Source organism: Canis lupus, chromosome 27, assembly GCF_003254725.2.
Source record: "Canis lupus dingo isolate Sandy chromosome 27, ASM325472v2, whole genome shotgun sequence".
NCBI lineage: Eukaryota > Metazoa > Chordata > Mammalia > Carnivora > Canidae > Canis > Canis lupus.
In genome coordinates, this window is record NC_064269.1 from 12224995 (window position 1) to 12251457 (window position 26463).

At 37.9% G+C, this 26463-nt stretch overlaps 1 protein-coding gene and 1 long non-coding RNA gene across 4 annotated transcripts in view; one reads left to right on the forward strand and one right to left on the reverse strand.

Moving 5' to 3' along the window:
* LOC118352539 (uncharacterized) overlaps positions 1–26463 on the forward strand; it is a 99361-nt gene that overhangs the window by 55770 nt on the left and 17128 nt on the right. The window contains exon 2 of one of the 2 annotated variants that reach the window (XR_003147398.2): positions 336–589. The exons of the other annotated variant lie outside the window; for it this stretch is intronic. This is a non-coding gene — a long non-coding RNA (uncharacterized LOC118352539). Of the gene's footprint in view, positions 1–335; positions 590–26463 lie in introns of those variants that run through there. 2 annotated transcript variants of the gene reach the window in all.
* Positions 13900–26463, reverse strand: part of PDZRN4 (PDZ domain containing ring finger 4) — a 355118-nt gene continuing 342554 nt past the window's right edge. For both annotated transcript variants that reach the window (XM_025477277.3, XM_049102643.1), the window contains 2 exons: positions 21885–22001; positions 13900–18318 (listed from right to left, as the gene is read on the reverse strand). In XM_025477277.3, the coding sequence (XP_025333062.2) occupies positions 16789–18318; positions 21885–22001 (1647 nt within the window). In that variant the 3' untranslated portion in view covers positions 13900–16788. The remainder of the gene's footprint in view (positions 18319–21884; positions 22002–26463) is intronic.

Below are 26463 nucleotides of genomic sequence, written 5' to 3' on the forward strand. Positions count from 1 at the left end.
CTATATGCCATTAAGATGGCGTTTTCAAAGCCACAAAAATATTTATGCACAGTTGAGACTGGCAGCAAGGTTAAATAACCTCAGAAAATAAGAGGAAAGCCTTTAAAGTGCCAAAAGGGACTGTTTTGATCTCTAGTGAATTTCATGAGCTTGTTGACTGCTCAACTTCCTACTTAATTTTTTTCTGCAGTTTCTGCCAAAGAAAGTCCAGCCATCATAAATATGGTGTCAACCTTTTTGTCTTCCAGCATAAAAAATTAATTCCCAGTGTATGACTCCTCATTTAGGAAGAAGATGAATGGATCTTCTATTTACATGCTTTTTAACATTTTCAGGACTAAATTCAAACGGTAGTCTTGAAGATTCACTCAGCCTTCTTGACAGGATTCTCACTGAGAAGTCATCATTTCTCAGCAATGCCCGGGTAATGCCAATGCCATGATGGAACCACAGAACTGAACCTCGGTCTTCTTGCTGATTGTCAGCCATCAGAGACAGCTTTTGTCAGGTCACCTAGAAGACAACTTAAGTCATAAGTTTCACAGATCGCAAATTAAATCACTGGAACTTTTTAAGTCCTTTCAAGAAATTCACAGCTCTAATCTCCTTTCAATATGCCTGATTCATTTCTTAGGACTATATCCTATTGCTTGGTTCTTTTATTTTATTGACCCTTTAAAGGTCAAGTAATTTGCTCAAGTTCACAAAGTTTGTAGAGAGCTGAGTCTAGTATTTCGATGATTAATTCAGTATACTTGCCAGAATTTCACCCTGCCTCTTAGAGCTACCAAATATACACTCTTTATTTCAAACACATATACTATATATACAAATATTTATTTCTCTTTCTTTCTCTCTCTGTGTGCATGTATATGTATATACAGGTATATCTGATATGTATATATATATATGTATATCACATATATATACTCACGCAATTAAAATATCCCTCTATTAACAATGCCTTATTTTATCTTCCATTACTTAGAAATATATTTTGGAAGGAGAGTAAACATTTGTTAGAACTTCCAAACTATATATGAAAGCAAAACCGACATAAGAAAGTCTGATTACCCCTCTGGAGTTGTATACTATTTTTGCTAAAAAGTATGTAGAAAGCAGTGTCTATAGCAAGTTTTCATCCATCCAATTATTGAAAATTTGACCACCCACTTAGCACGTTCATGTTCAATAGACCCATTTACCTCCAAATTGCTCCTGCAGTAATAAGCCTCACTTGGCATATGTAGTCACTGCAACTGGAGATTTTCCTCATAGTTAGTGAGATCATAAGCAAATAATTATTTATTTTTGATACAACTGTACACTTTCATGCATTGTTGAGAAAGCAATTGTTAATAACTTTCTGGAGGATATTTTAAGAATATAATTCAAAAGTCTTATAAGTGACATCATTCTTTAACAAGCTTACTCCTGGTTATTTATCCAATGGAAATAATCAAATTAATATACGTAGATATATGAACAAGTGTGTTTATTGAATCGTTATTTATTATACCAGCAGCAAATAATGAGAAAAAGGGGGGAAAAGGGCAACTGTTAAATAAATTATGGTTAATCCATGTAATAGATACTCTAAACACTGAAATGCTACATATACACATTTATTGTTATAGACAGATATTTAAAATATATCAAATCAAACAATCAGGACATAAACAGTTTGTATTATATGATATAATTTTATTAAAAATCATACATATGCATAGAAAGAGGTTTAGAAGGACATTGTTTTAGGTGGATTCTTCTGGTTGCAGTAAATGGAAACTTTCCTAGGTTAGTATAATAATGGTGATTATCAACATACATATGAAGAAAAGGGCTATAAGAAAATCATATAGCTAGTGCTTATGTTGAACTAAAGAAATTTTGTTACCAGTCATCACTATAAAAAGCATATAAAAAGCATTATGGAAACAAGAACCAGATAGTCACAAGATTTTCCTATTCTGAGAATGCATAGACCCCAACTCTAGTTCTTCACCATTATAAAGACTTTCTCTTTCTCTCTGCATGTCTACATATATCAGCAAGTAACTAATGATCTCCCCAAAGTTCCAGTTCAAATTTTTAGCAAATTTGATTGATCCACTTGATCACCATTCTTGTTTAGACAATGCTTATGTTCCTAAGATGACTTCTTAGGAAATGACTGGCTTCAAGTTTGGATGCCCTTGGGTTAGATGTGTACCTTCTGGTCCAATTAGCTATGGTTAGGGGTGTGGGGTTTTGTGATACTGAAATGTGACCTACGGGGAAAAATGGACTACAATTACAAAACAAATACTTCAGTTAAAAATAGGCAAAGAACTTGAATAAGCATTTTTTTTTTCAGAAAAGACATATAGATGCCCAACAAGTACATGGAAAGGTACTCAACATCACTAATCATTGGGAATATGCAAATCAAAACCACAATGGGATATCACCTCATACCTGTTAGAATGGCTACCATCAAAAAGACAGGAGATAAGTATTGATGAGGATGTGGAGAAAAGGGAACCCTGTGTATTATTGCTGGGAAAAATGGAAAAGAGTACAGAGATTCCACCCCAAATTAAACAGGGAACTGCTGCACAATCCAGTAATCCCACTTTGGGTATATAGCTGAACCTTGAACAACATGGGTTTGATTTGCACATATTCACTTACATGCAGATTGTTTTCTGATAAATACAGTATAGTACTATAAATGTATTTTCTCTTTCTTATGATTTTCTTAACCATTTTCCTTTTTCCAGTTTACTTTATTCTAAGAATACTATATATAATACATATAACATACAAAATGTGTTAATTGACTATTTACATATTGGTAAGGCTTCTGGTCAGCAGGAAGCTATTAGTTGAGTTTTGAGAAATCAAAATCAGATGCAGAATTTTGAATGTGCAGTGCTTGGGCCTCTAATCCTCACATTGTTCAAGGGTCAATTATTTTATGCAAAGAATATGAAATCACTATCTTGAAGAGATATTTTCTACCCTTATGCTCATTGCAATATTATTCACAATAGCCAAGACATGGAAACAATGTTAAGTATCCATAGATGGATGATGGATAAAGAAAATGTGGTATATGTATAAAATGGAATATTTTTTTCAGCCATAAAATGAAGGAAAATCCTGCTATTTGTGACAACATGGATAGATCTTGAGGGCATTATTCCAAATGAAATAAGCCAGCTAGAGAAAGACATGCTGTATGATCTCACATGTGGAATTTTAAAAGCCAAACATAGAAATAGAGTGGAATGGTGGTTTCCAGGAGCTCTAGGGTGGGGAAAATGGGGAGAGGTTGGTCAAAGTGTACAAACTTCCAGTCATAAGATGAATAAAGTCTAGGTCTAACGTGTAGCATGATGACTATAGTTACCATATTGTATACTTAAAAGTTGCAAAAAGAGTAGATTTTAGTGTTCTTACCACAGAAAATGGTAATTATGTGAGTTAGTGAATGTGTTAATTAACCTTTTTGTGACAATCACTTGACAATATATACCTGCATCAAATTATCATATTGTATGCCTTTGACTCATACAATGTTGTATGCTAGTTGGCATATTTCAATGAAGCTTAAAAAATTTAGATAGGGAGAGAACAATAAGGGACATTTAAAAAAAATGTTGGGCACAAAATTGAGTTGTGTACTTACTAAAAATAAGTATTTCTTATAATCAGGATTCTCTGAACTGGCATGAATAATTAGTACTGTAATGAAATAAATTCTGCCAATTTTTTAAAAAAATAACAAGCATTAGTAATTATGCAAAACATTGAGAATTCTTATATACTGCTAGTGGGAATATAAATTGTTATAATTACTTGTTTTATATCTGGAAAGTTGAACATATATATTAAATCTAAGATTCAGTAACTTTTAGGTATATGCCCAATAGAAATGTTTGTACCAAAAAAAAAAAAAAAAGAAATGTTTGTACCATGTATACAAGAATGTTCATCATATTATTTGTAATATTCAGGAATTGGAAACAACCTAAATGTTCATCAACTATAGAATAGATATATAGGGCAGCCCGGATGGCGCAGCAGTGTAGCGGCGCCTTCAGTCCAGGGCGTGATCCTGGGGACCTTGGATGGAGTCCCGCATCGGGCTCCCTGCATGGAGCCTGCTTCTCCCTCTGCCTGTGTCTCTGTCTCTCTCTGTGTGTGTCTCTCATGAGTAAATAAATAAAATCTTAAAAAAAAGAATAGATATATAAATTGTGGTGATCTCACAACAGAATACTGCACAGTGATGAAAATGAACTACAGATACACCTAACATCACTGATTAATCTCACCAACAGTGTTGACTAAAAGAAGCCAAAGAACATATACCTCCATTATACAAACTTCAATAACAGGCAAAATTAATCTGTAGTGTTAGAAGCCTAGACTGTGTTTACAGTTGGAAAGGAGGGAGAGGTAATATTCGGGAAGTGGATTCTGGAGTGCTGGCCATGTTCTATCTGATGGTTATACAGGTGTCCATTTTGTAACAATTTATAGAGTTTTCTATGTGTATTTTACATTGGTACAAAAAGTTTAAAATATTAATCATCAGTGAATAATCTAAAAAACTACTTGGAAGGGAAATATGGATGCCACAGACATTCTGAAGCCTAGCTTATCCAGTTATGTACACTACAAGACTTCCAGTGGTTATTTCTGATGGCCATAGATGAGTCTCTACTAAAAGTCTCATTCCAAATGTTTTCCCCATTAGAGATTCCCTAATGTCGTCGAAATTAATTACTTCACCCCACCTTCTTTGTAATCTCATCAATGCTCCCTTAGTGGATGAGGGGAGCAACTTAGCAGCTATCTGGTTTTTTAAAATAATGATTTTGACAGGTACTTAATCCTAAGCAACTACAAGTGATATACTTCATGCCACATTACTAGAGTCTCATTTTTCCATCTTCAAGGAGGGCATGGATATGTTCACACACAAATAAGAAAGTAAGTGTATTCTAGAATCTTATGTGGAAGTCTGTTTACTGGGACTACATCTAGTACCCAGAACAATAGTAGTTAGAGTCAAAGCAGGAGAATGGGAATTGCTTTAAATAAGAGAGAGTTTAATACAGGGAAACCATCAAGATAGATGGACAGAACAAGAATGAGAAAATCTTGAAACTAGAAATAGTGGGATGCCACAATCATTCCTGGGCATGTGTTACGGATGTTCAGTGGCTGATGTCCCTTGGAATTTGGAGCCCAGGTTGGCTTGCCTGCTGGGAGCTGTGGCCATGGAAGAAATGCTGCTTCTGCCAGAGATGCTACCTGAGGCAGAGAGGCAGGAGAGGCCAATGAAGGTTAAGCTTCAGTGTCCCTTATCTGTTCTCTAAGAATCTGGGAGGGGTTCAGGGGGTAGATCCACATGGTTACGTGTTTTTGGAAAATTAAGATATTGTAACTATCATCAGCTAAGACTACTGCTTTTTATTGACTCAACTTTTTAATTGAAGTTTGATTTGCCAACATATAACACCCAGTGCTCATCCCATCAAGTGTCCTCCTCAGTACCCGTCACCAAGTTACCCCAACCCCCACCCACCTCCCCTTCTACAACCCTTTGTTCGTTTCCCAGAGTTAGGAGTCTCTCATGTTTTGTCACCCTCTCTAATTTTTCCCCACTCATTTTCCCTCCTTTCCCTTATAATCCCTTTTACTCTTTCTTATATTCCCCATATAAGTGAAACCATATGATGATTGTCCTTCTCTGATTGACTTACTTCACTCAGCATGATACCCAACTTTCACATTTCCCCTCATGTCAGGCATTGATGGAATGGCCATGGGCATTTTGGAGCTCAGACTAAATTGATATTTGAGGCACAGACCAAAGAGGTGAATTACAAATTACACAATTACTTATGTATATACTTAAACACACACAAAAGAGAAGAGCTAGAGCACACAGTTGTTGTAAATTTGTCCTACACTTCCTGGCAGGAAAAGCATATGGGTAACGGAGGAAAAACATGCTTTAAAATATAGTTAGAAGCAGGGACCCCCATGTGGCTCAATGGTTGAGCATCTGCCTTTGGTTCAGGGCATGATCCTGGCGTCCCGGGATCGAGTCCCACATTGGGCTCCCTGCAGGGAGTCTGTTTCTCCCTTTGCCTATGTCTCTGTGTCTCTCATGGATAAAAAAATAAAATATTTAAAAAATAAAGTAAAATATAGTTAGAAGAAAATTTAGGGTAAAATTTTCAAAGTTTTTCAGCTCATATATGAAACAAACTTGGAAAGTTTGGAGAAAAACTTGTTTTTCCAAATTTCACAATCCTAAAAATTTATTTGACATTACCAATATAGGCTCAGAGGATGAAATGTTTTTAACTTTCAGAAATCAAATTTTGATCAACTATGCTAAAGAAAAGATTGAATTATCCTTCTATTCTCTCTATACAAATAATCACAAAACAGTTGTCATGTAAAGAGGTGATCTGGGGCACCTGAGTAGCTCAGTTGGTTAAGTGTCATCTGCCTTTGGTTCGGGTCATGATCCCAGAGTCCTGGGATCAAGCCCCACATCAAACTCTGTTCAGTGGGGAGTCTGCTTCTCCCTCTCCCTTTGCGTGTGACTCCCACTGCTTGTGCACTCTCAATCTCTCTCTGTGTCAAATAAATAAATAAAATCTTAAAAAAAAGAGGTGATCTAATTGTAGGTAGCCAAAAACACAAGAAGAATAGATATTAAACTTATGTGTTTGACAGATAATAAAATCTTAATTTAAAAAGTTTGTGATGTTTGTAAGCTTCACAAAAATTTGTAGTTGTTTATATTTTCTTTTTACATTCTAATGAATATTTACTTTTATGCCTAATTTTGAGCTCATAATTTTTTAAAAAGATTTATTTATTTATTTTAGAGAGAGAGAGAGCATGTGCACACATCGCACAAGTGGGGGAGGGGCAGAGGGATGTGCCCTGATGTGGGGCTGATGTGTGTACACTGATGTGGGGCTCAATCCCATGACCCATGAGATCATGAGATAAACCAAGGGTTGGGTGCTCCCCTGACTGAGCCACCTAGGCATCCCTTGAACTCATAGTTTTTATTTTTTGTTTATTTTTTAAAGATTATTTTTAAAAAATATTTATTTATTTATTTATTTATTTATTTATTTATTTATTTATTTATTTATGAGAGACAGAGAGAGAGAGGCAGAGACACAGGCAGATGGAGAAGCAGGCCCCATGCAGGGAGGCCGATGTGGGGCTTGATCCTGGGACTCCAGGATCATGCTCTGGGCCGAAGGCAGATGCTAAACCACAGAGGCACCCAGGGATCCCTAAACTCATAGTTTTTAAATTTACTTTTTTAATTAGAACCTCTGCATTTTTTTTTGAACCTTTGAATTTTGAAGTCCCAACAAAACCTAGATATTTTCCTGGAAGAGGGAAAATGCCATGGCTTTCCCTTCCCTTCCTTCTGCTCTCCTTTCTCCTGTCATTGCTTACATTGACCAAATTCAGCTGACATGAGAGCTTGGACATTTAGTCCAAAGGCATCTGCAGAGTATGGGAAGGGAAATGCATGAGGAGGCAAACTGGCCCAAAATGTCACAGCAAGGAAGGCAGGAAATTGGTCCTTTTATATTCTGCTTGTAGGAATTGAAATTGTGCCACCTTTGTGGGGCAGTAGTATTTATGAGGGTAGCCATCAAAATCATAAATGTACCTACCCTTCGACTCTGCAACTCCACTTTCAGAAGCTTATCTGAGATGTACTCACTCATGCAGGAAATGATATAAGATTATTAATGAAGGCATTGATTGCAATAGTTAAAGATTAGAGACAATCAAAATATACTTAAATGGGTGATAGATGAATACATTTATGGTATATCAATACAATGTAATACTATTCCCTTTAAAAAGGAGGAGAACAAACAAAAGAAAGGAAGCTCTTTATGGATTAATATGGAATTGTATGAAGTAAAAAGTGTTTGTTCACTTATACTATCACTGATGTAAGTAAAGTTCATAATCCTTTAACTGAACTTCGAAAATTCATAAATCTCTGACTACCAAATATTTTTTTCCATAGATAATTGGGTTGTAAAATCTGATTTGAAGTTGCATGGGGTTATTTATAGTTTAAAGGCTCTTAGGTTTCGATGAAGAAGATGAAGTTAATAAAAAAAAAGAAAAAGAAGATGAAGTTAAGCATTGGGTTAGGGGTGTTTCCCCAGATTCTACTGGGAATGTTTCTAGAAACCCATTCTCCAGTCTTGAAAGTGGCTCCAGAGGAGCTGAGAGGACATGTGAATGGGATGCACTTGCCTTCTACTTTTAATGAAGCAGAGATGTGACATTTGCAAACCACCCCCCGTTCCCTAGGTAACAAGAGGAAGAAGGGCAATGAAAACTTGATATATCCCTTACTTCCGTGCCACTAGGCTTCTGTTCATTCCTGCTCTCTGGTAACCAGCCCTTTGTGGCCATAGAGAAAAGAAAGGAAACCAGTGGATGGTATGATTGGTGCCCCTAGAACACATTCCTCCAGTCCCTGCCTCCTACTCTGAATTTCATATCTGCTTTTTCAATTGCCCATTAGACATTTCTTTTCAGATTGTTTTACTGGCACCTTAAAATCAACATACCTAAAACTGAATTGTTTACCTTTTCTTCCAGAGCATCTTTCTCAGGCTAAGTACGTTTTACTGGGTGGTACCGTCATTCACTTGGTAACATAACCAGAAACCTGCACTATAGGCTCAACTTCTTCCTCCCTCTGATGATCTCCTATTCTATGTCCTGTTATTTCCCAAGACCTGGCTATTCTACTTTCCTAATAGGATTGCCAGACAAATTACAGGATGTCTAATTCAATGAAAATTTCAGATGAACTGTAATTGTTAATTTAAGTATGAATACTTACATTTGAAATGAATACTTACATTTAAAAAATGAATACTTACATTTAAAAAATTATTCACTGATTTTCTGAAATACAAATTTAACTGGGGTTCTGCATTTTACTTGCATCTCTAATCTGCATCCAAATCTGCATTTCTAGTTCCCATCATCTGTCAAATCCTCTTACTGGCCCCTTGTTCAGTTCTTCTCTCTTCTCTCCCATGTCAGTGGAACAGCCTCCTAACTGGTTGTCCTTCTTCCAAATGTTTCTGCACCCAATACAAAGGCTAAGTTGCTAATAGACAGATCTTTCTAAAACATAAATTTGATCACTTTAACTACCCCCCAACTCTCCCATCCTTCTCATAACTTACATTCCAGCCATACGTTGTGTTAGAAACTAGCCAGTGAGTCTGCTGGTTGACCCACACTGGCTTCCTCCCAAGCAGCTCCCACAACAAGCTTTCTCATGTCACCAGGGCTGTACCCTCACCTGCAAAGCCAAGAATTCTCCCAATGGTGCATGAGCCTGTCCACTTCCCATCTTCTCTATAAATATACAAGATTCCAAAGATCTAGGTCTCTCTTCTAAATCCCGACTGCTTGATGTTCTAGAGTGTGCTGTGCATATATAGTGTTTCAGAAGGTGGCAGCCACCAAGGAAACTGGTTTAAAAAAAATTTTTTTTTTGGTGAATAATGGAAGGAATAGGTGGGCATTATTTTATAGCAATGCATTGCTTTTTATTTTTCCTCTTGAAAATGTCCTTATTTGCTTCAGAGGCAAATGATGAAATTTACCTAAGATAACTCCATAACAAACTGTGGTATAGGTGCAACACAAGGAAATTTGGAATAGAATGTTTTATTATTTGTTGCCAATTTTTAGAATGTTAGAAATAAAATGGGCTTTGGAGATCATTTATTCCAATATTATCACTCTACAGATGAGAAAATAAAGACTCAAGGAAGGGAAATAACTTGCTTAAGATCATAGAAATGATGAGAACTGTCCCGTGGGTAAATCATCATTCAGAGCTATGAGGGCAGAGAAAGCTTTCCCTAAGGTGATAGCAGCCTGTAGGAAGAAGCCCTCACCTCTCTTAGCCCTCTTGTGTTCCTCATGGACTCCATGATTCTGTGCTGACTTCTTAATACAGTCAGATTTCAGGTGCTCGTACTTCATTGCCTCAAGACAAGAAGTTTATTAATGATCCATGTAAGGCACCTCACACATTAACATTGTAGACTCCCAAACATATTACCTTCTCTTGTGTTTTATACCATTTCTATTTTTTGTGTCCTCTATCCGATTGATTTTCCTGATTAGTGTCCTTTGTTTCAAACAAAGAAGTCAGACTAAATTAAATGGGTACAATTGAAATTCTACACTATATTTGCTGACCCTACCATACTGATAACATCAGAATAGGGCTGGTGTATGGAAACATTTGAGTAGGTTTTGCTTCCTAGAGTGCCTCACAAATATTCCAGAATATGCTGGGCAGTTGCATCCCATTGAAGCTATTCTTATCGCCACAGCAGAGGTGAAGTTAAATAAATGTCTTGGTTTATTAAATTTTTTTGTTCAAACACATTTTAGGTTTGAATAGGTAGCATTGACTATGCTTCCTATTAAAATACCAGGCTGTAAAGACTAGTGACAGTTCTGTAAATGGATATCCAAGAGGTTCTTTACAACAATGGCACATTTCTGATTGTGGACGTGGCAAGCCACACAGTAGAAAGGGGTGATAATAAATTTGAAGCAGAATGTAGCTTTGTACTGGTTAGCTGAAACAAAAACACAACCTACCATCATAATTCCCCACCACAGACAACATGCAATTTAAAAAGTAGGCTGACTGGTAAAGTAGATCCAAACGAGGAAAAGTCAGCATATTTGATGACACAAAGAAAATGGTGTCAAGTGTCTGGACTCCCATTTGAAGCAGAACTTACAGAGCTTAGGGAACAACTTGCTTTTACCTCTAATGTACATTCTTAATTAACGGAGAGGCTGGAGGTAGTGGAAGGAAGAGAAACTCTGGGGACAGACTATCTTGAGTCTGAATCCGGAATCTATGGCTTAGTAGCTGTGCAACTCATGGCATATCAGCCACAGGTGATACACATCACCTATAGGCCAAAATAATAGCTAATAGTGCCCACTCTGTGCCAATACCTATCTAGCTTCTTTATATGGACTAACCCATTTAATTCTCAACCTATGAAAAAGGTTATAATTATCTTCACTGTACTAAGTGGCAGCAAGCTTAAGTAACTTGCCTGAGCCATATAAACCTAGTAAGCGGCAGAGTAGGGAGGCAGAAGATAGTGAATATTAGTAGATAATAGTAGTAGATTAGTAGTAGTAGTAGTAGATAATTAGTAGATAATAGAAGATAGTGGATATTAGTAAGTTAAAAACATGTAGTGGCATAATGAGTAACAAGCAGGACTCTAGCTTATAGATGGCCCATGGACCCAGAAGCAATGTTTTTTTTTTTTTTTTTTGCAATATAACACCATTGACTAGGATGTGTAAAAAATGTATGACACCCAAAATCCAGAGCAGCTGTTGTTTGGTAAAACAGAAGAAATGCCAGAAGGACATATGTGGCGATGGTTACTAACTGTGCAACACACTATACTCATGACAGACATGTTATAGGAAAAAAATATTAGACACTATTAGGTAGAAAGCCAAGTGAGTGTTTTTTTTTTTTTTAAGATTTATTTATTTATATATTCAGGAGAGACACAGAGAGGCAGAAACATAGGCAGAGGGAGAAGCAGGCTCCATGCAGGGAGCTGGATGTGGGACTCCATCCTGGGTCTCCAGGATCACGCCCTGGGCTTAAGGTGGCGCTTAGCCACCCGGGCTGCCCAAGCCAAGAGTGTTAAGACAATAACATCTATGAGTCTTGGGATCCCTGGGTGGCGCAGCGGTTTGGCGCCTGCCTTTGGCCCAGGGCGCGATCCTGGAGACCCGGGATCGAATCCCACGTCGGGCTCCTGGTGCATGGAGCCTGCTTCTCCCTCTGCCTGTGTCTCTGCCTCATTCTCTCTCTCTCTCTGTGACTATCACAAATAAATAAAAATTTAAAAAACAAAACAAAACAAAACAAACAAACAAAAAAAAAAACATCTATGAGTCTTTAGAAATAAGAGTGGCTGCTAACAAGAGTTAGGGTAAATCTCCTGGAGAGATGGGAAGATAGGAAATAAACAGCGATGGAGAGATGGGCAAGAAGAAAAGAGAAGGTTTTGTCTAACATGCAAAACACAAGCAAAGAGTGGTGTTGGAAGTGAAAATGGTGTGTTTGAAAAACTGGAGGGAGGCATGTTCGACTAAAGTAGAAGCATAGTGGAGCTTCCATGTTAACTTGACTCTGCTTTGGCTGAAAAGGGGAGCCATCTTGGGCGGAAATAGCAAAAAACAAACAAACCAAAAAACCCAGAACAAAAAAATCTCAAAGTTCTCAGGAGGTGACTATTTCGGTCATTTATTTTTGTCAGTGCCTTCCTGTAGGCGGTATTCCCTGAAATTCTGAAACCATTTCATGCATATTTATAGGAAGAAATGGTTTGTTTTATCTAAAATCTAAGTCTGGGACCCCTGGGTGGCTCGGCAGTTGAGCATCTGCCCTTGGCTCAGTATTGGGCTCCCTGCATGGAGCCAGCTTCTCCCTCCTCCTCTCTCTCTGTGTGTCTCTCATGAATAAACAAACAAACAAACAAATAAGTAAAGTCTTAAAAAAATAAAGTCTAAGTCCTTTAATGTACTTCCAAAGACATGTATTTTGAAAAATGATGATAGAAAACTGAAAACAGAACAAAACTTCCAATAAGTAAGAAAGAATTTGCTGGGGGAAACTTTTAACCGTTTTTCTTTTAGAAGTGAATCAGTCAAAAAAAATAAAAATAAAAGAAGTCAGTCAGTCAGTGAACCTGCTACAGTATTCAACTTTACTAATCGGAAAATAATAAAAATTATTTAATAATTGTTATGCTGTTATATTACACTGATTAATGATTATTAATAGAAGTAGAAGAAATAATGGATATTAATGAAAGAGTCTAATAAATTGTTAGAAAATAAATTTAATGAGAATTTAAAGAATGTTAGTTTGAAGGAGCCTCAAATTATTCATCTAGCACAAGTTTCCTGAGTTAGACGTTCCTCCTGGAGAGAAGTATGAGATCAGGTGGAGAAACAGGTTGAGGTTAAATTATGGAAGTCCTTAGATAACAGTCTCAGGCACTCAGATTGTATCCCATGTTCAGGAAAAGACCTTTGAAGGCATCTAAGCACCATAAGGAAAGTGCCATTTAGGACGCTATGTATTGCCACGAGATGTAGGGTAGGTGGGAAAGGGCACACAGGGAGACCTGCTGAAGTAATTAGGCACAAAACCGTGACGGTGTAGCCAAAAGGTGATTGAGGGTACTGAAGATAACTTGGCACATTTTCAAGAAGAAATAACACAGCTTTGTGACTGACCTGATAAAAGGGAAATTTGAGCAGACTTCGGGGATAAGCCTGAAAGAGCAGGTGAACAATGGCACCCATCACAAAACAAGGGATTTGAAGCAGAGAGCAGAAGCTCATGGGAGGGATAAAAAGAATGTGTGCAGGTGGAAGATCTAGACACACCATTAAGACATGGATTAAATCAGGTTGGAGCTGTGGAAAGTCTAGGTCAGAGGAGTCCTCCCTCAGCCCACGTTACGTCTTCATAGAAGGATACTCTGCACAAAATAAGATGGCAACAATAGCCTTCTTCATGGCATGCAGCGAAGAGACGCCCATCAAATAGACATTGTTTTCCAACCCCCATGTCATTCACATGTGGATCCTCCCACCAATTTCTGTCATATCTTGAGTATAGAAAGCAATAAAAATACGGAATTTCAAAAGGTAAGTGCAAGGAAAATACTTTTCTTCTTTACATTCACATATTTCTTCTGAACTGCAATAAAATATCCCACATATAACCAATTATTTTTCTTTGCTGAGCAACAGATTTATTATTCATTTACTTAAAAAAAACATGTTTAGCACAAAGATACGTTACGTAGAAAGATAAAAACATAACACTTTCAGATTTTCACTGATTTTTGAAAAAGACATATCTCAACTCTTAGAATGTATAAACACAGACATGAAAAATACCAACATCACATTTTTAAAAAATTGGCAAGAATATTTGGCCTTAACAAAAATAAAATTAAACTGGTAACTTCGGAAACACTGCATTCTGTGAGATGTGTCCATGTTTCTTCTGGAAAAATCTACATGTTAGTTCCAAATCACATTTATCTATAGGAGTAATTTGAATTCAGTGAGTATTTAAACCCAGTTATGTCAAGAGGATAAACAATAGCCACAGGCATTAGGTCAGGAAAGAACTGAGCGTTTAAGATAGACATTTTAAAAACTACAGGTGTATTCAGAGTAGTCTTATTGATTGTATTAACAATGGCTAAAGTTGGAATTGATGACATTTTCAGTTGCTTTAGATTGCTATTACTATCACTTATCTTAAAATTTCTGAGTCCAGCTTTTCATTATATGTAATTAAGATTCATTTTCCCCCCATCTACGTAACAGCCCTTCAGGAAATAAGAACTTGGAAAGGTAGAAGAGTAAGTAACAAAAGGACCAATAGGTAGAGGAGAGAGATAAACAAATATAATAATTTAATTCCACTAGCATTCATTATTATTCAAATGGAATTCTATAGAGGTTTGCAAAGACACAGGGGGACACAAGGGCCCAACTTCATGATCTTAAAAATCCATACAGGGAGACAATAAATTCTACACACGTGATTCAAATAACAGGATTTTTTTTTTTAAAAAAAGAAAGGTAAAACAATACTGCAGGTGCATCATAGTACATGGCAAAATGCTGAGAAAATCTAGTGTCATCAAAACAGTCTCCAAAGAGAAAATGTATACACGATTACATCCTAAGGGAAGTGTAGAATTTGGCACAGGCCCCAGACAGGAGAATAGTCTAAGATAACTAGAGTGGAAATGGGAAGCCAGGAATAAATTCAGAGATCTAAAAAGGAGGAGCAATAGGCAAAGTGGGCAAGTGAATGAAAGACCTAGAATATAAGGCCAAGGCATCAGAGTCTGATTCAAGAGCTAATAGGAAGCCACTGTTGGTTTTTAAACGGGAAAGTAGCTTCAGAAATATTCAGATGTTGTGTCTCCAACAATCTTTTGGGTTGAATGAAAATTTGATCAAACTCATGTTTGCCTGTACATGGCCAATTTGGCCTTTACTCTGGAGGCATCACAAGAGGCATATCTATGGTTTTTATGATGAAAAGCTGTATTTCAAGAACCTATCTGATAATCTAGAAATCTCACTTTTTCATAAATGACATGTAGGGCATTTATAGTGGACCACAATGGAGATTATTAAAAAGACGATTCCCCCAAATTTAATTTCAAATGATCAATTAAATAAACGCATGTAGTGCTGTGGAGTGAACCATGTTCCCCTAAAATTCATATTTTGAAAAAGTTCTAACCTCCAATATGATGGTATTTGGAGATGGGGCCTTTGGGAAATAATTAGATTTAGATGGAGTCATGAAGGTGGAGCTCTTATGAGAGTTTCAGTGCCCATGTAAGAAGAGACAGCAGACAGCTTCCTTTCTGTCTCTCTGATAAGACAGAGGGAGAGGGTGACCATCAGCAAGACAGGAACAGAGCTCTCGCCAAGTTGCTGAATTTGCCAGGACCTTGATCTTGGACTTCCCAGCCTCCAGAGCCATGAAATAAATTCCTGTTATTTAGGCGATCCAGTCTGGGGTGTTTTGTTATGGCAGCCCAAGCACACTAATACACCTAGTGTCATAAACATTTTCAGACACTTCACTGATCCTCTCTCCGTGTCCCTCCCTAAATTTTTCCTGGCTTTGCCTTTCACAGGTGGCAGGCAAGGGGAGATAAACTCCTACTTATTGGATGTTTAGTTGGCATCTGTTAGATGCTCTACATATATTATCTAATTTAATCCTGGTAAGAATATGTGACACAAAGATCTATGGGAAATATCTCAAGACAATTTTATTGGAAAAAAGTGATAGAAAATGTACATATTTTATAATCCACAATTGGGAGTCTTCTAAATAGTATCCATATGTAACTAATTTTAATCTGGTAACCACAGTAGACAATGAAAATAAAACACTCCTTGATAACTTTTCTTAAGGATAATCAATAATTTATTTTTTTATTGTCACAATTACCACAGTTATCTAGCTAACATGACCAATGTCACTACATACCACAGGAAGATTGTCCACCTACACTTTACTGAGACAAAGACAACGGCCACTTAGGTGCTAAATGTACAATGGGATGTTAAAAAGAGGTGGTTTTTATGTATAAGACAAGATGTGGCACAGGATTTATTAACAGGGTTGATTTAATACGGATTATGCCAAGAAGCAAGCATAGAAATGTTTTGGCATTGAGTTGTTCTCAAAGTAGAAAATAAGTAAACTAGAGAAATCCGGATCTTACCTTACATTAGGTACATTAAAATAGGAAATTAATTGGCTCCTCAGTATTTTTTGTTCAAGTTTTTTGTTTTCTTTCCTTTTTGTTTTTGTTTTTTAATATATATATATATATATATAAATGAGTAATAGGAATATATCACAAGTCAAAGAAAGATCTCGGCCAAAAAAGAAGGTACCGGTATATGAAAAACAAATGGAAAATTACCAGGTATTTTTGCTTACAAAAAATTTAAACTATAAAGAGTCGCAAAATATATATAAAAACGCCACATTGAACGAGGCAATCATACTCTACCCAAACTGGTAGCACCCTCCTAAAAATCCGTTGCGTCCCATTCATTCGGTCATACGGTGGTGACTGACAAAAAGGCATTATGAACTCGTGTGCCATCCGGAGACTTGGCCCCGTGGGTCATCAGTTCTTGGATTGTCATCCAGTTGTCCAAGATTTTCTTGTTTCTTTTTTTCATCATCTTCTTGTGGCTCAGTTCAAGGATGCTGAGCTCCTTCTTGCCCTCGCTGCCACTCTGGGGACTCTCCTTGAGACACTCCAAGCGGCTCCGCATCATGAACTCCCGGCGCCGACGCTGCTCTTTGGCCCGAACCAGGTGCTGCTTCCTCTCCTCTCTGCTCCAGTAGCGGCCCATCTTCATCTCGCTCATGGTGTCGTCGTCCGTGGTCATGCCACTGCGCTCCTCCTTGATCTTTAAGGCACGTTCCCGCAGAATCCGGTCTCGCACTGGCCTCTTGGTTATGTACCGCGTCCCGTCGCTGCGGATTTTCACCTTCCATTCCATCTTGGGCTCCGAGCCCTTCTGGGGCTCCTTGCACATACTCACGAGGCTCAGCTGACTCTGGGCATACTCGACGGCAGATTTCTGCTGAATCAACTGCATGTAGCTTTGATAATGCCGGGCATGCGCTGGGATGTTTGCACACCTGTAGGAGGAGCTGTGATAAGGAGACAGGTAAGGGATGCGCTGCTCACCGCTGGGCCTGTCCTGGTCGGAAAGCCTGCTGCAGCTCTCGGACGCCTTCTCCTTGGCCTCCACGCTGCTGCAGCCTTGTTCTGCCGTGTTGGCTCTGCTGGAGGTCGACTCTTTGCTGCTGGCTCCCGAAGAAGGCCGACTGGCCCCTGCTGTGCTTCTCAGGTTTTTCTTATTGGTGAGGTTGATCACCCGTGGAAGGGAACTGTCGGGGGACCGGTCCACGGTGAGCGGGGTGCTTCTGCAGCTCTCCGCCGTGTTGTAAGCACTAGAACTGTCCTTGTCCGACTTTTCTGGGTGTTCGAGGATGTCATCTAGTTTTCCCCTCGGCACATCCACGCTGGTGTTGTAATTCCGGAATCCTCCGTCGTGCAAGGCCCAGATGTCTCCGTACTGGTCTGTCACTTTCTGGAGCCTGTGAGCCTGCATGATATTTTGGCACTCGAGCTCAATGCTGCGCAGTTCTTCGTTAAGCAGCTGGAGCTCGTGCTCCACGCCCATCCCTTGGTGGCATTCTATTGTGCTGCTCGAGTAATACAGGTCATACTCTCCATGGTTTCGAATCTTGCACTTGAGCTCCAGGAGCTGTCGGAACCTTTCACACTCTTCCTCTGTGTGGCCCACGCAGTCGGAGTCCATGTAGTCGCCAGACACCAAGCTCTCATTGCACTGAAGTTCCACGCTTCCTAGGGTGTCCTGGCTCTGCCCCAGCCCTCTCGTGCTCTTCAAGGATGCGCCCTTGGGATCCTCAGCTGCGTTCTCCTGCTCCGAGCTCTCATCATTTCGCAGGCTTTCATCTGTGCGCCCCACCCCACTGTCCTTCTCATGGTTGTTGGAGGAGGATGTGGCCGTGTCCGTGGTGCCTTCCTCTTCTTCCTGTTTTTTGGGCTGAGGAAATAAAGTTGAGAGATCAAAGAAAATCGTTTATTCTGAAAAAAAAAAAAAAAAAAAACCACCGACTGTTGCAGAACTTGCATGAAAAAAACGGTTGCTTGCTTGGCAAAAGGTGCGGTTCCCAGAAGCTGTTCCAGGGTTAGTCTCCTTAACAATTTTAGAAATACAGGCAGTCAGCTCAAGGCAGCTTGTTAGGAATGGAAATCAAGAAAACCAAAGCTGCTTAGATACCTGATTTGGGGATAAATAAAGTGGGACACATTCAATTGAATGATTCTTACCTGAAGGTTCTCTCTTACTTGGGGAATTGGCATGAAGGTGTGTAAATGAGGTGACTTTTTGAGTCCCTGAGGTGGTAACATGCAAAAGGATGAGTGAGACAGGTGATCTAAGTGGTCTTCTGCAGTATGGAGGCCTGGAGTTCTGAAGCCATGTCACCTGATTAGGATGATTTCTTTTCCTGAACTCTAAGTTCAGAAGAAACTTTGCTGAGCTAGTAACACCCTGGTAATGATAAGCCAAACAGCACAGTATTTCAGGAATAGGCTAGTCCTAGAGACTCAGTCCTTCTTTCTAGCAACAAGGAACTTGAATCTCAGATGGATTCAGCTTATTAGTGACACAGAGAGAGGTAGAAAAGGAGTGCCATCCTGCAGAGTTGGGATCTCTTCTGTGTCCAAGATGTCACATTCCTGCCTGGATGTGTCCTGACCTCAGTGCATCTCCAAATCACATCACTCAGAAGCAACAATGTCATCTTAGGACTCGTTTGGATTACTTAAAAATATTTTTCTACTGTCAGCCCATAATTTCCTTCACAGGTGAATTTTATTCTACTCGGAGTAAAGTGACAGTCCTCATGAAAATCAGAGTGGCACTGACTGCCAGACATGAACATAATGTCAAAAAATATAGTTTTGATGTATTTGTGAATATACACTCATATGTAAACCTTATTCCTTGGTAGCATTTGGCTTCCATGCAAAACAATTCACTGTTGTTGTACTAAGAGGATGTATATATAGTTTTTTTCTCTGTGAATAAAGTTTTTTTTCCCTCCATCACTTATCCTAAACTAGTCTACATGGCAGTTTCTACATTGTACGTCCTTTATGTGTAAGTTTACTCCCCACTATATATATTTTCCTCTAGCAGGTGTAATTATACAATTAAATATAATTAAGCCTGTTAGTGTTTAAAAAAAGGACAGAACGCATGAGAAAAAACATCCTAAAACAGATTTGAAAGAGTCTCTTAAGAAAATTGTTTTATTTACTTCCACAGAAGCATAACAAAATGTAACATAAACTGTAGAGGAGAGAAGATGACCATGTATAGTGTTATTTTAGGATTCCCGGTCTTTTCCTAAAATAGTTCTCCTCATTTGTTGAAAATATACTGAGATTTTCAATGTCCTATTGAAAAAGAACAATGTTATAAACAAGTACTTGTAAGTAACAGTGGAGCACGTGGTCCATCAGTGTATTCCTTTCTATAAGCTGACAATAGTGTCCAACGTGGTGACATTGACATGTGCCATAAAACCCCCAGAGGATGCTATGGATATTGGACATCTGATTAATAATACCACATTATTTATATTTTTTCATATCTTTAATGAGCTTAAAAATACAAGAAGGCTAGTTTTTTTTTTTAATCTTATTTTTACGTGGCATGCCAAGGATACAGACAAATTATGCTATGGGAGATGTTCCACAGTGTGTCAACAGCAGTCCTAAGATCAAGAATGTTACGTAAAGTGAAACTTTAGCGTGTATATGTATTTTTGTTTTGAGGCACGGATATAGATTTTTTTTAATCGAATTTTTTTCTTTAGTCACCGGTTTATGAGCAAATGTGAAAATATAAAGGCTTTTCCATTCTCAAACCTAGAATTCCTAGTTTCTAATGTATTGCCATTCTGTCATTTATCATTTCCCTATGGAATTATTACAGTGACAGGCAATGCTTCTACCAAGACATTTCTAATGTAGTATTATTGTTTATAAGGGCAAAGGACTTTTAAAGGTTTCTGTAATTCTTATCATTTTTCAGTCTCATGGTGAAGAAAAATTTCCACACAATGAGAATCTGACCTCAGGGACATCTAGTGTTACCTCAAAAGAACTAGCATTTGTATTACCTCTGATGAGTAGGCAGGATTTGACACCATATCACTTCACCTGGACAGGATTTCTCCCTTCTTGCTTTATTCCAACATCCTCCTGTCAATTCTGTATCAGGTCACATTTTGTATCTAAGAGAGGAAAAAGCCTCGAGCAAGGACTTTCGTGCTTTTAACCAGCAGCTGCCACCAAAAAATATCTTTATTTGTGGCCAGCGTTGAAGTCATACATAAAAATTTCAATCTGTCCTACCTATATTGAAAAGCAATCACCACAGTAGCAGCATCACTCTTGAGCATGAACTACTGTTTGTGAAGTGGCCAATGAGGATCCATGCTCAGCACAGAGTACAGCGCACTCAACTATGGTGACACCGGAGTCTGCAATATAACGATTTATTTAATATACGGGCATGTGCCCATACACACACATACATCTCTGTTATGGAATGCTAGCATGTCAATATATTCCATCATTCAGCTTGGTAAAGTGATAGGATGTTTGTGCTTCACGTCCCTAAGCCTAACTGTCCAGCTGTCCAGGGTTTTTTAAAAACTATCTTTCAGGATGTGTTAAGAATTACTGTTGGCAATAGGGTGATAATTAAACAAATCAATAAACTGACAGCAGAAGTGTTAACAAAATTATATCAGGCAGATGAATGACATGAATTCAACATAAAAAAAAAATCTAGGATAGATTGATCCCATTTTTATCCCATAGGAACAATAACAGTCACAAAAGAATCCCAAGATTTCAGTTTGCCACAAGCCCCTCTGGAATCTTTCATGAGCGGCGAATTAATTAAGAGCTGAAACTTTGCTCATTTTCATTTGTATGCTCAGGATCAAGTGTGGTACTTGGGACATATTAGGAGCTCAGCATTTTTGGTTGAATGATGATGTGACCCTAAGGCAAGATGATATCAATGATCTCAAATAGAGCTTACTCCTGTTGAGGAGTACAGAGGTAGAACCAAGATTCCAAAAACATAAATAAGATTGATGGCTTACCTCATGTCATCGTCATCTTACAGTTGCCTAAATATTCAAATAGACACATGAATATTTTAAATTATAAAATTAATGTTGGGGAGAGGCGTTATCTCATGAGATATAGTTTGTCTCCAGCTGGCATATTGAAAAGCAATGCGTATTTTCGCTATTCAATTTCTGAATTAAGTTGAACATTTGAATACTACTGTACTCTGTCAACAATGATCCCAAAGCTTTTCAAACTAGAAAGATTTTAATAGAAAAAATTGTATTTATTCCCTGGGCTTCATTTGAGATGCCCATCTGCTCTAAAAAAATTACTATTACAGAGATGTTTGATCAAACTCTTTGATTTTGTTTTTTACTCCATTTATGGTTATATATTCAGAAAAGAAACTAGCAACATTTCAAATGATGTAGTTCAAATCGTTGGCCCTACCTGCTCCACCTCATTGGCAGTGCACTGCATTGCTTCATTATGCTGTTCTTCCAGCATCTCCAAGTTTAACTCCTCTAAGAATTCATTCCTTTCATCTTCCAACCAGCCTTCATCCAGCTGCAAAAGAATACATTAGTACATTATATTAGGTTAGTGGGAACTCATGCTAAAATAGGGTAAACTTAAATGGCAATGCCTGACCAGTTCCTTTTATCATAATGATTCTCTTCAGAATACCAGCCTCTCACAAGTTCACCTCTCAGAAGGAAGAGAAGGTGATTAAAAAAAAAATTGGACTCCTATGCCTTTATCCTTTCCTGAAACACAGCTACAGATTTTCTCTCATAACCAAGTAGATCTCACAGCATAGAACATTACCATCTTTCAAAATGTATTAAAAGCATATTGCATAATCCACAGCTGTCATGCTCATTACCTCCAACAGTCCCTGTGTTAAAGAACTTCAATGGTACTAATAGGGCCATGAGACAATTGGGCTTTTTCCTTTCACAACAATCCCCAATGAGACCAATGAGTGTTCCCCACCCCTTTCACACACTGATGCTACCCCTCATCCTGCTTTTTTATTTTTAGGCAGATGGCTTCCCAAGTTAACAAGATGGCTGCTTGCCACAAATACAGACTTTTATTTTATCTGGGGGGAAGAAAAGAAAAAATCTAAGTTATTCTTTTCACAAAAAAAGGTGATGCTGTGCCATGTCTACTTTGATTAATTTTTCAGGCCCAATTGCAATATATATATATATAGAGAGATATATCTATATCTATATCTATATCTATATCTATATCTATATCTATATCTATCTATATCTATATAATCTATCTATCTATCCATCCATACAGCTATCTATCTATCCATCCATCCATCCATCCCTGAGACATTGAATTTAAGGGGGAGTGGAGCGGTGTGGAACATGCAGGGTTTTGTTTGTGAGCTCAGGATGCAAGTATTCTGGTGGGGACTCTTACACAAATTAAACTGAATAAATCCTTCTGGCTCCTCAATACAAAGTGAAGAAGGAAATCTTGCTAATATGATGAGTGTTGACAGTCAATACAGATAATTTGCCTCAAAGTGGATTTCTGGAGCTGGATTACATAAATTAGCTGTCTATACTGATTAAATTAACTGAATTATTGTCCATGCTCTGTTTTACTCTCTGTTAAAAGAAACAGCAGCTTTCTAATGAGCCAAAATTGACAATACAGTTGACCCCTGAACAACAGGGGTTTGAACTGCGTTGGTCCACTTATATGCGGATTTTTTATATATATATAAATACAGTACAGTACTCTATTTTCTCTTCCTTCTACTTAATAACATTTTCTTTTCTCTAGCTTACTATGTCTTAAAAGTAGCATATAATACATGTAACATAAAATAAGTGTTAATCGAGTAGTAAGGCTTCCAACCAGCAGTTGGCTATTAGTAGTTAAGTTTTTGGGGAGTCAGAAGCTACATGCAGATTTTTGATTGGGTGGGGGTGTTGGCTCTCCTAAACACTACATTGCTCAAGGGTCAGCCAGAGTTTGAGGTATTTTCACCACTCAACAATTGCAAAGTAAGCTCTTAAATCTTAAAGGTAACTGAAACTGTAAAACTTGAAACAGAATAAACTCTGAAAAGACACTAGGTTGCAGCAGAAAAGGCATTAGCATATATGTATCATATTCATTAATATGAAGGCAGTTGTAGGTTTCTTGATATTTATTAAAGGCTACATTGAACTTACATTACTTCAAATCTGACTGAGGCCAAAAGTGTAGACAGATTTATTCATCCTCATTTATCTTAATGTAGCCTGAATAACTTGACCAAGTTCTACCTCGCTGACTTTGATATGCAGATGAACTATGAAAATTAGGCTGACTAAAAATTCAAGTTCAATTTATAATTGTCTAAGTTTTACATTCTGTAATCCTTTTTAAGTTTCACAAAGCTGCAAACTCCAGACTCCAAAAGAAATTACGGAGAGCGAGGAGTGTTTCCTTTTTCTAAGCACACCACAGCGTTTTTCTTTAATCAGGTCAAAACAAAATATTTGCTTGCACTGATGTTGTGGATGATGGCACAGTCTTCTGAAATTTAAATGAAGGGGTGGGAAAGATAAGGAGAACAAACAGTGGGAATTAATGATTCCCTATAACTCTTTTCTTATTAGGTAACCCCACACAGATCCTTGAGTCGCCATCTGTAGGCAGTGTACGCCTCCTTTGACCAGACTTCAGTCTAGGCTGGAGGTACACCCTGCACGGTGAGGGAAGAGAGCTTCTTGCTCACTGCCTTTCCCTTTCCACCTAACTGTATTCATGGCAGTTTGAGTTCTAGGCTATACCATGGACAGACTTCTCCCTTGGGCTGAGCTGCAGGAAAGGAGGACTCTCTGAAACAGGGATCTGTCGTCACAGTATGGGACAGATGTGGCATTTCAGAGAACGGAACCTGCATTGTCTCAGAAGAAGTGTTTACAAGTTCTCACGTGAGCCCTCTCTGCCCCAATGTCCCAAGGGGAAATAGGACAGAATAGCAATATCTTTAATGGTCTGAGGAAGAAAATGGGCAGAAAATGAAAGAAAGTTGACAGGGAATGAGAGAAATGAGTTATTTAAAAATATTGCACAGATGTACAATACCGCCCCCAGCAAATCTGTAGATCATTTCCAAGAATGTACAGGGTATTTGAAATACTAAAAAAGAAAAAAAAAAAAGAAAAAAAGAAAGAGGCTAGAAAAAAGCACACAAGAAACTTCCACATTTTCACTGAATAAGATTCATTTGTAAAAAATGCAATATTTTTTAATGTATAAGCTACATTGAAATTGATGAAAATTGTAGGTGATACAAAGGAGAGAGGGTTTATTTTATTTTTATAAATTTATTTTTTATTGGTGTTCAACTTGCCAACATATAGAATAACACCCAGTGCTCATCCCGTCAAGTGCCCACCTCAGTGCCCGTCACCCAGAGGAGAGAGGGTTAAAATTTTTTTTTCTTGCCATTTTATAGCATATACTCCTTACATTACAATTTAAAAATATGAGGTTAAGATGCATTTTCTTTCTGTTTTTCTTTTTCTAGGAATCTGATTTTCTAAAGGCAAATAGTTCTCTTTCAGTGGCATGAGGCTTCTTTAGGAGCAAGGAGCTAAAGCATTTCTTGATTTTGTGGTATCCTGTGGTGAGATGACCACCTTTTCTCAACTGTGGAAAGGAAGTCTTGTTTGGAAACTCATCCTCCAACATCAATTCTACTAGGTCAGGAGTGTAGTCAGATATCTGAAAATGCCACCAGGTCTACCAAGCATATGTATTCTATCAACGATTAACAGGATCTAGTCTTATGTCATTAATGTCTATTCTTTGCACAGTCCATTATGGCCATACTATGGCATAGTTTAAGGAAATGCTTTAATTCTAATTAATGAGGTTCCCTAGAAGTTCTGTGGAAAGGGCAGGGAAACCACATTATAACATCAAAATATCTTTTCTATAACAGAGACAACCACTGTGCTCTCTTCACATGAATTTCACTAACATGTGTTTAGCTCCTTTATTCTGTTCTTTTTCAAGAAAGTGGGATCCATGGGACTAACTGGTTTGCAAAATTTCCAGATAATTAGTGAAATTTTATACGTACTTTATATTTTTAAGGTCATTCCTAAATAGGCAGTCCAGCCAGTCGTGCAGGCTCCCTTTCCCAGTCCTGAGACCTCAGGTGTGTAACTTTATTCTGCCTTGGGCTATAGCAGGCTTTATGGGAACCATTTAGAATGGTCAAGGGCATAAAGGGAATATATGCGGAAAGGGTGATCTTTTATAACCACTATATTCAAGTCAGGACTTGGTCTGACACTGAAATACACTTACTCAATGTAATTTATAGATAGTATGCAGTTACTGAGTTTGAAAAATATCAGATCAATAACCTGGGAGACAAATGGTGATATAACCAACTTCACTCAAACTGCTGACAGATGGATAGAACGGTGACAGTGTGCTGTCCTTTCTGCATTGTGGTGGGGTGTAAAAAGGATATAAAAAGAAGGACCAATAGCACTTTTCTTCCACCATTCCCTCTCCTTTACTGGACAGGTGTTTTTGTCCCTCTAAACCTGGAAAAAATTCCTTTACTATACATGGAACTACACCACGCTATCAGCTACTTTATTCGATAAGGTTACTCTAAAAAGATTTAAGTCGATAGCAGGATATGCTAATTTTTCTCTCATTAGAAATTCTTTCAAGATACCTTAATATGCCAATTAAGAATTTTTAGACAGAAACCTAAAGGAAGCCTCTATACAGGATTAAAAATCATATAAAGTCAACCATTTTTCATTTATTAATTCACTCGAATAACTGGCAAGTGGAAGGAGAGAATAATGGTTCCATCCTGTGTGCTTTTTTTCCTTCTTTTTCCAAAAAGATAAGGTTGATATGGCTGGTAAGTTAGGAAAGATGACTCTTAATTATGTTTTGCATACTTGGCTGCACAATTACCCATGGTACTGATTTGATAGAGGATAGCAAATAATGGACAGAAAGTTCAGTCTCAAGA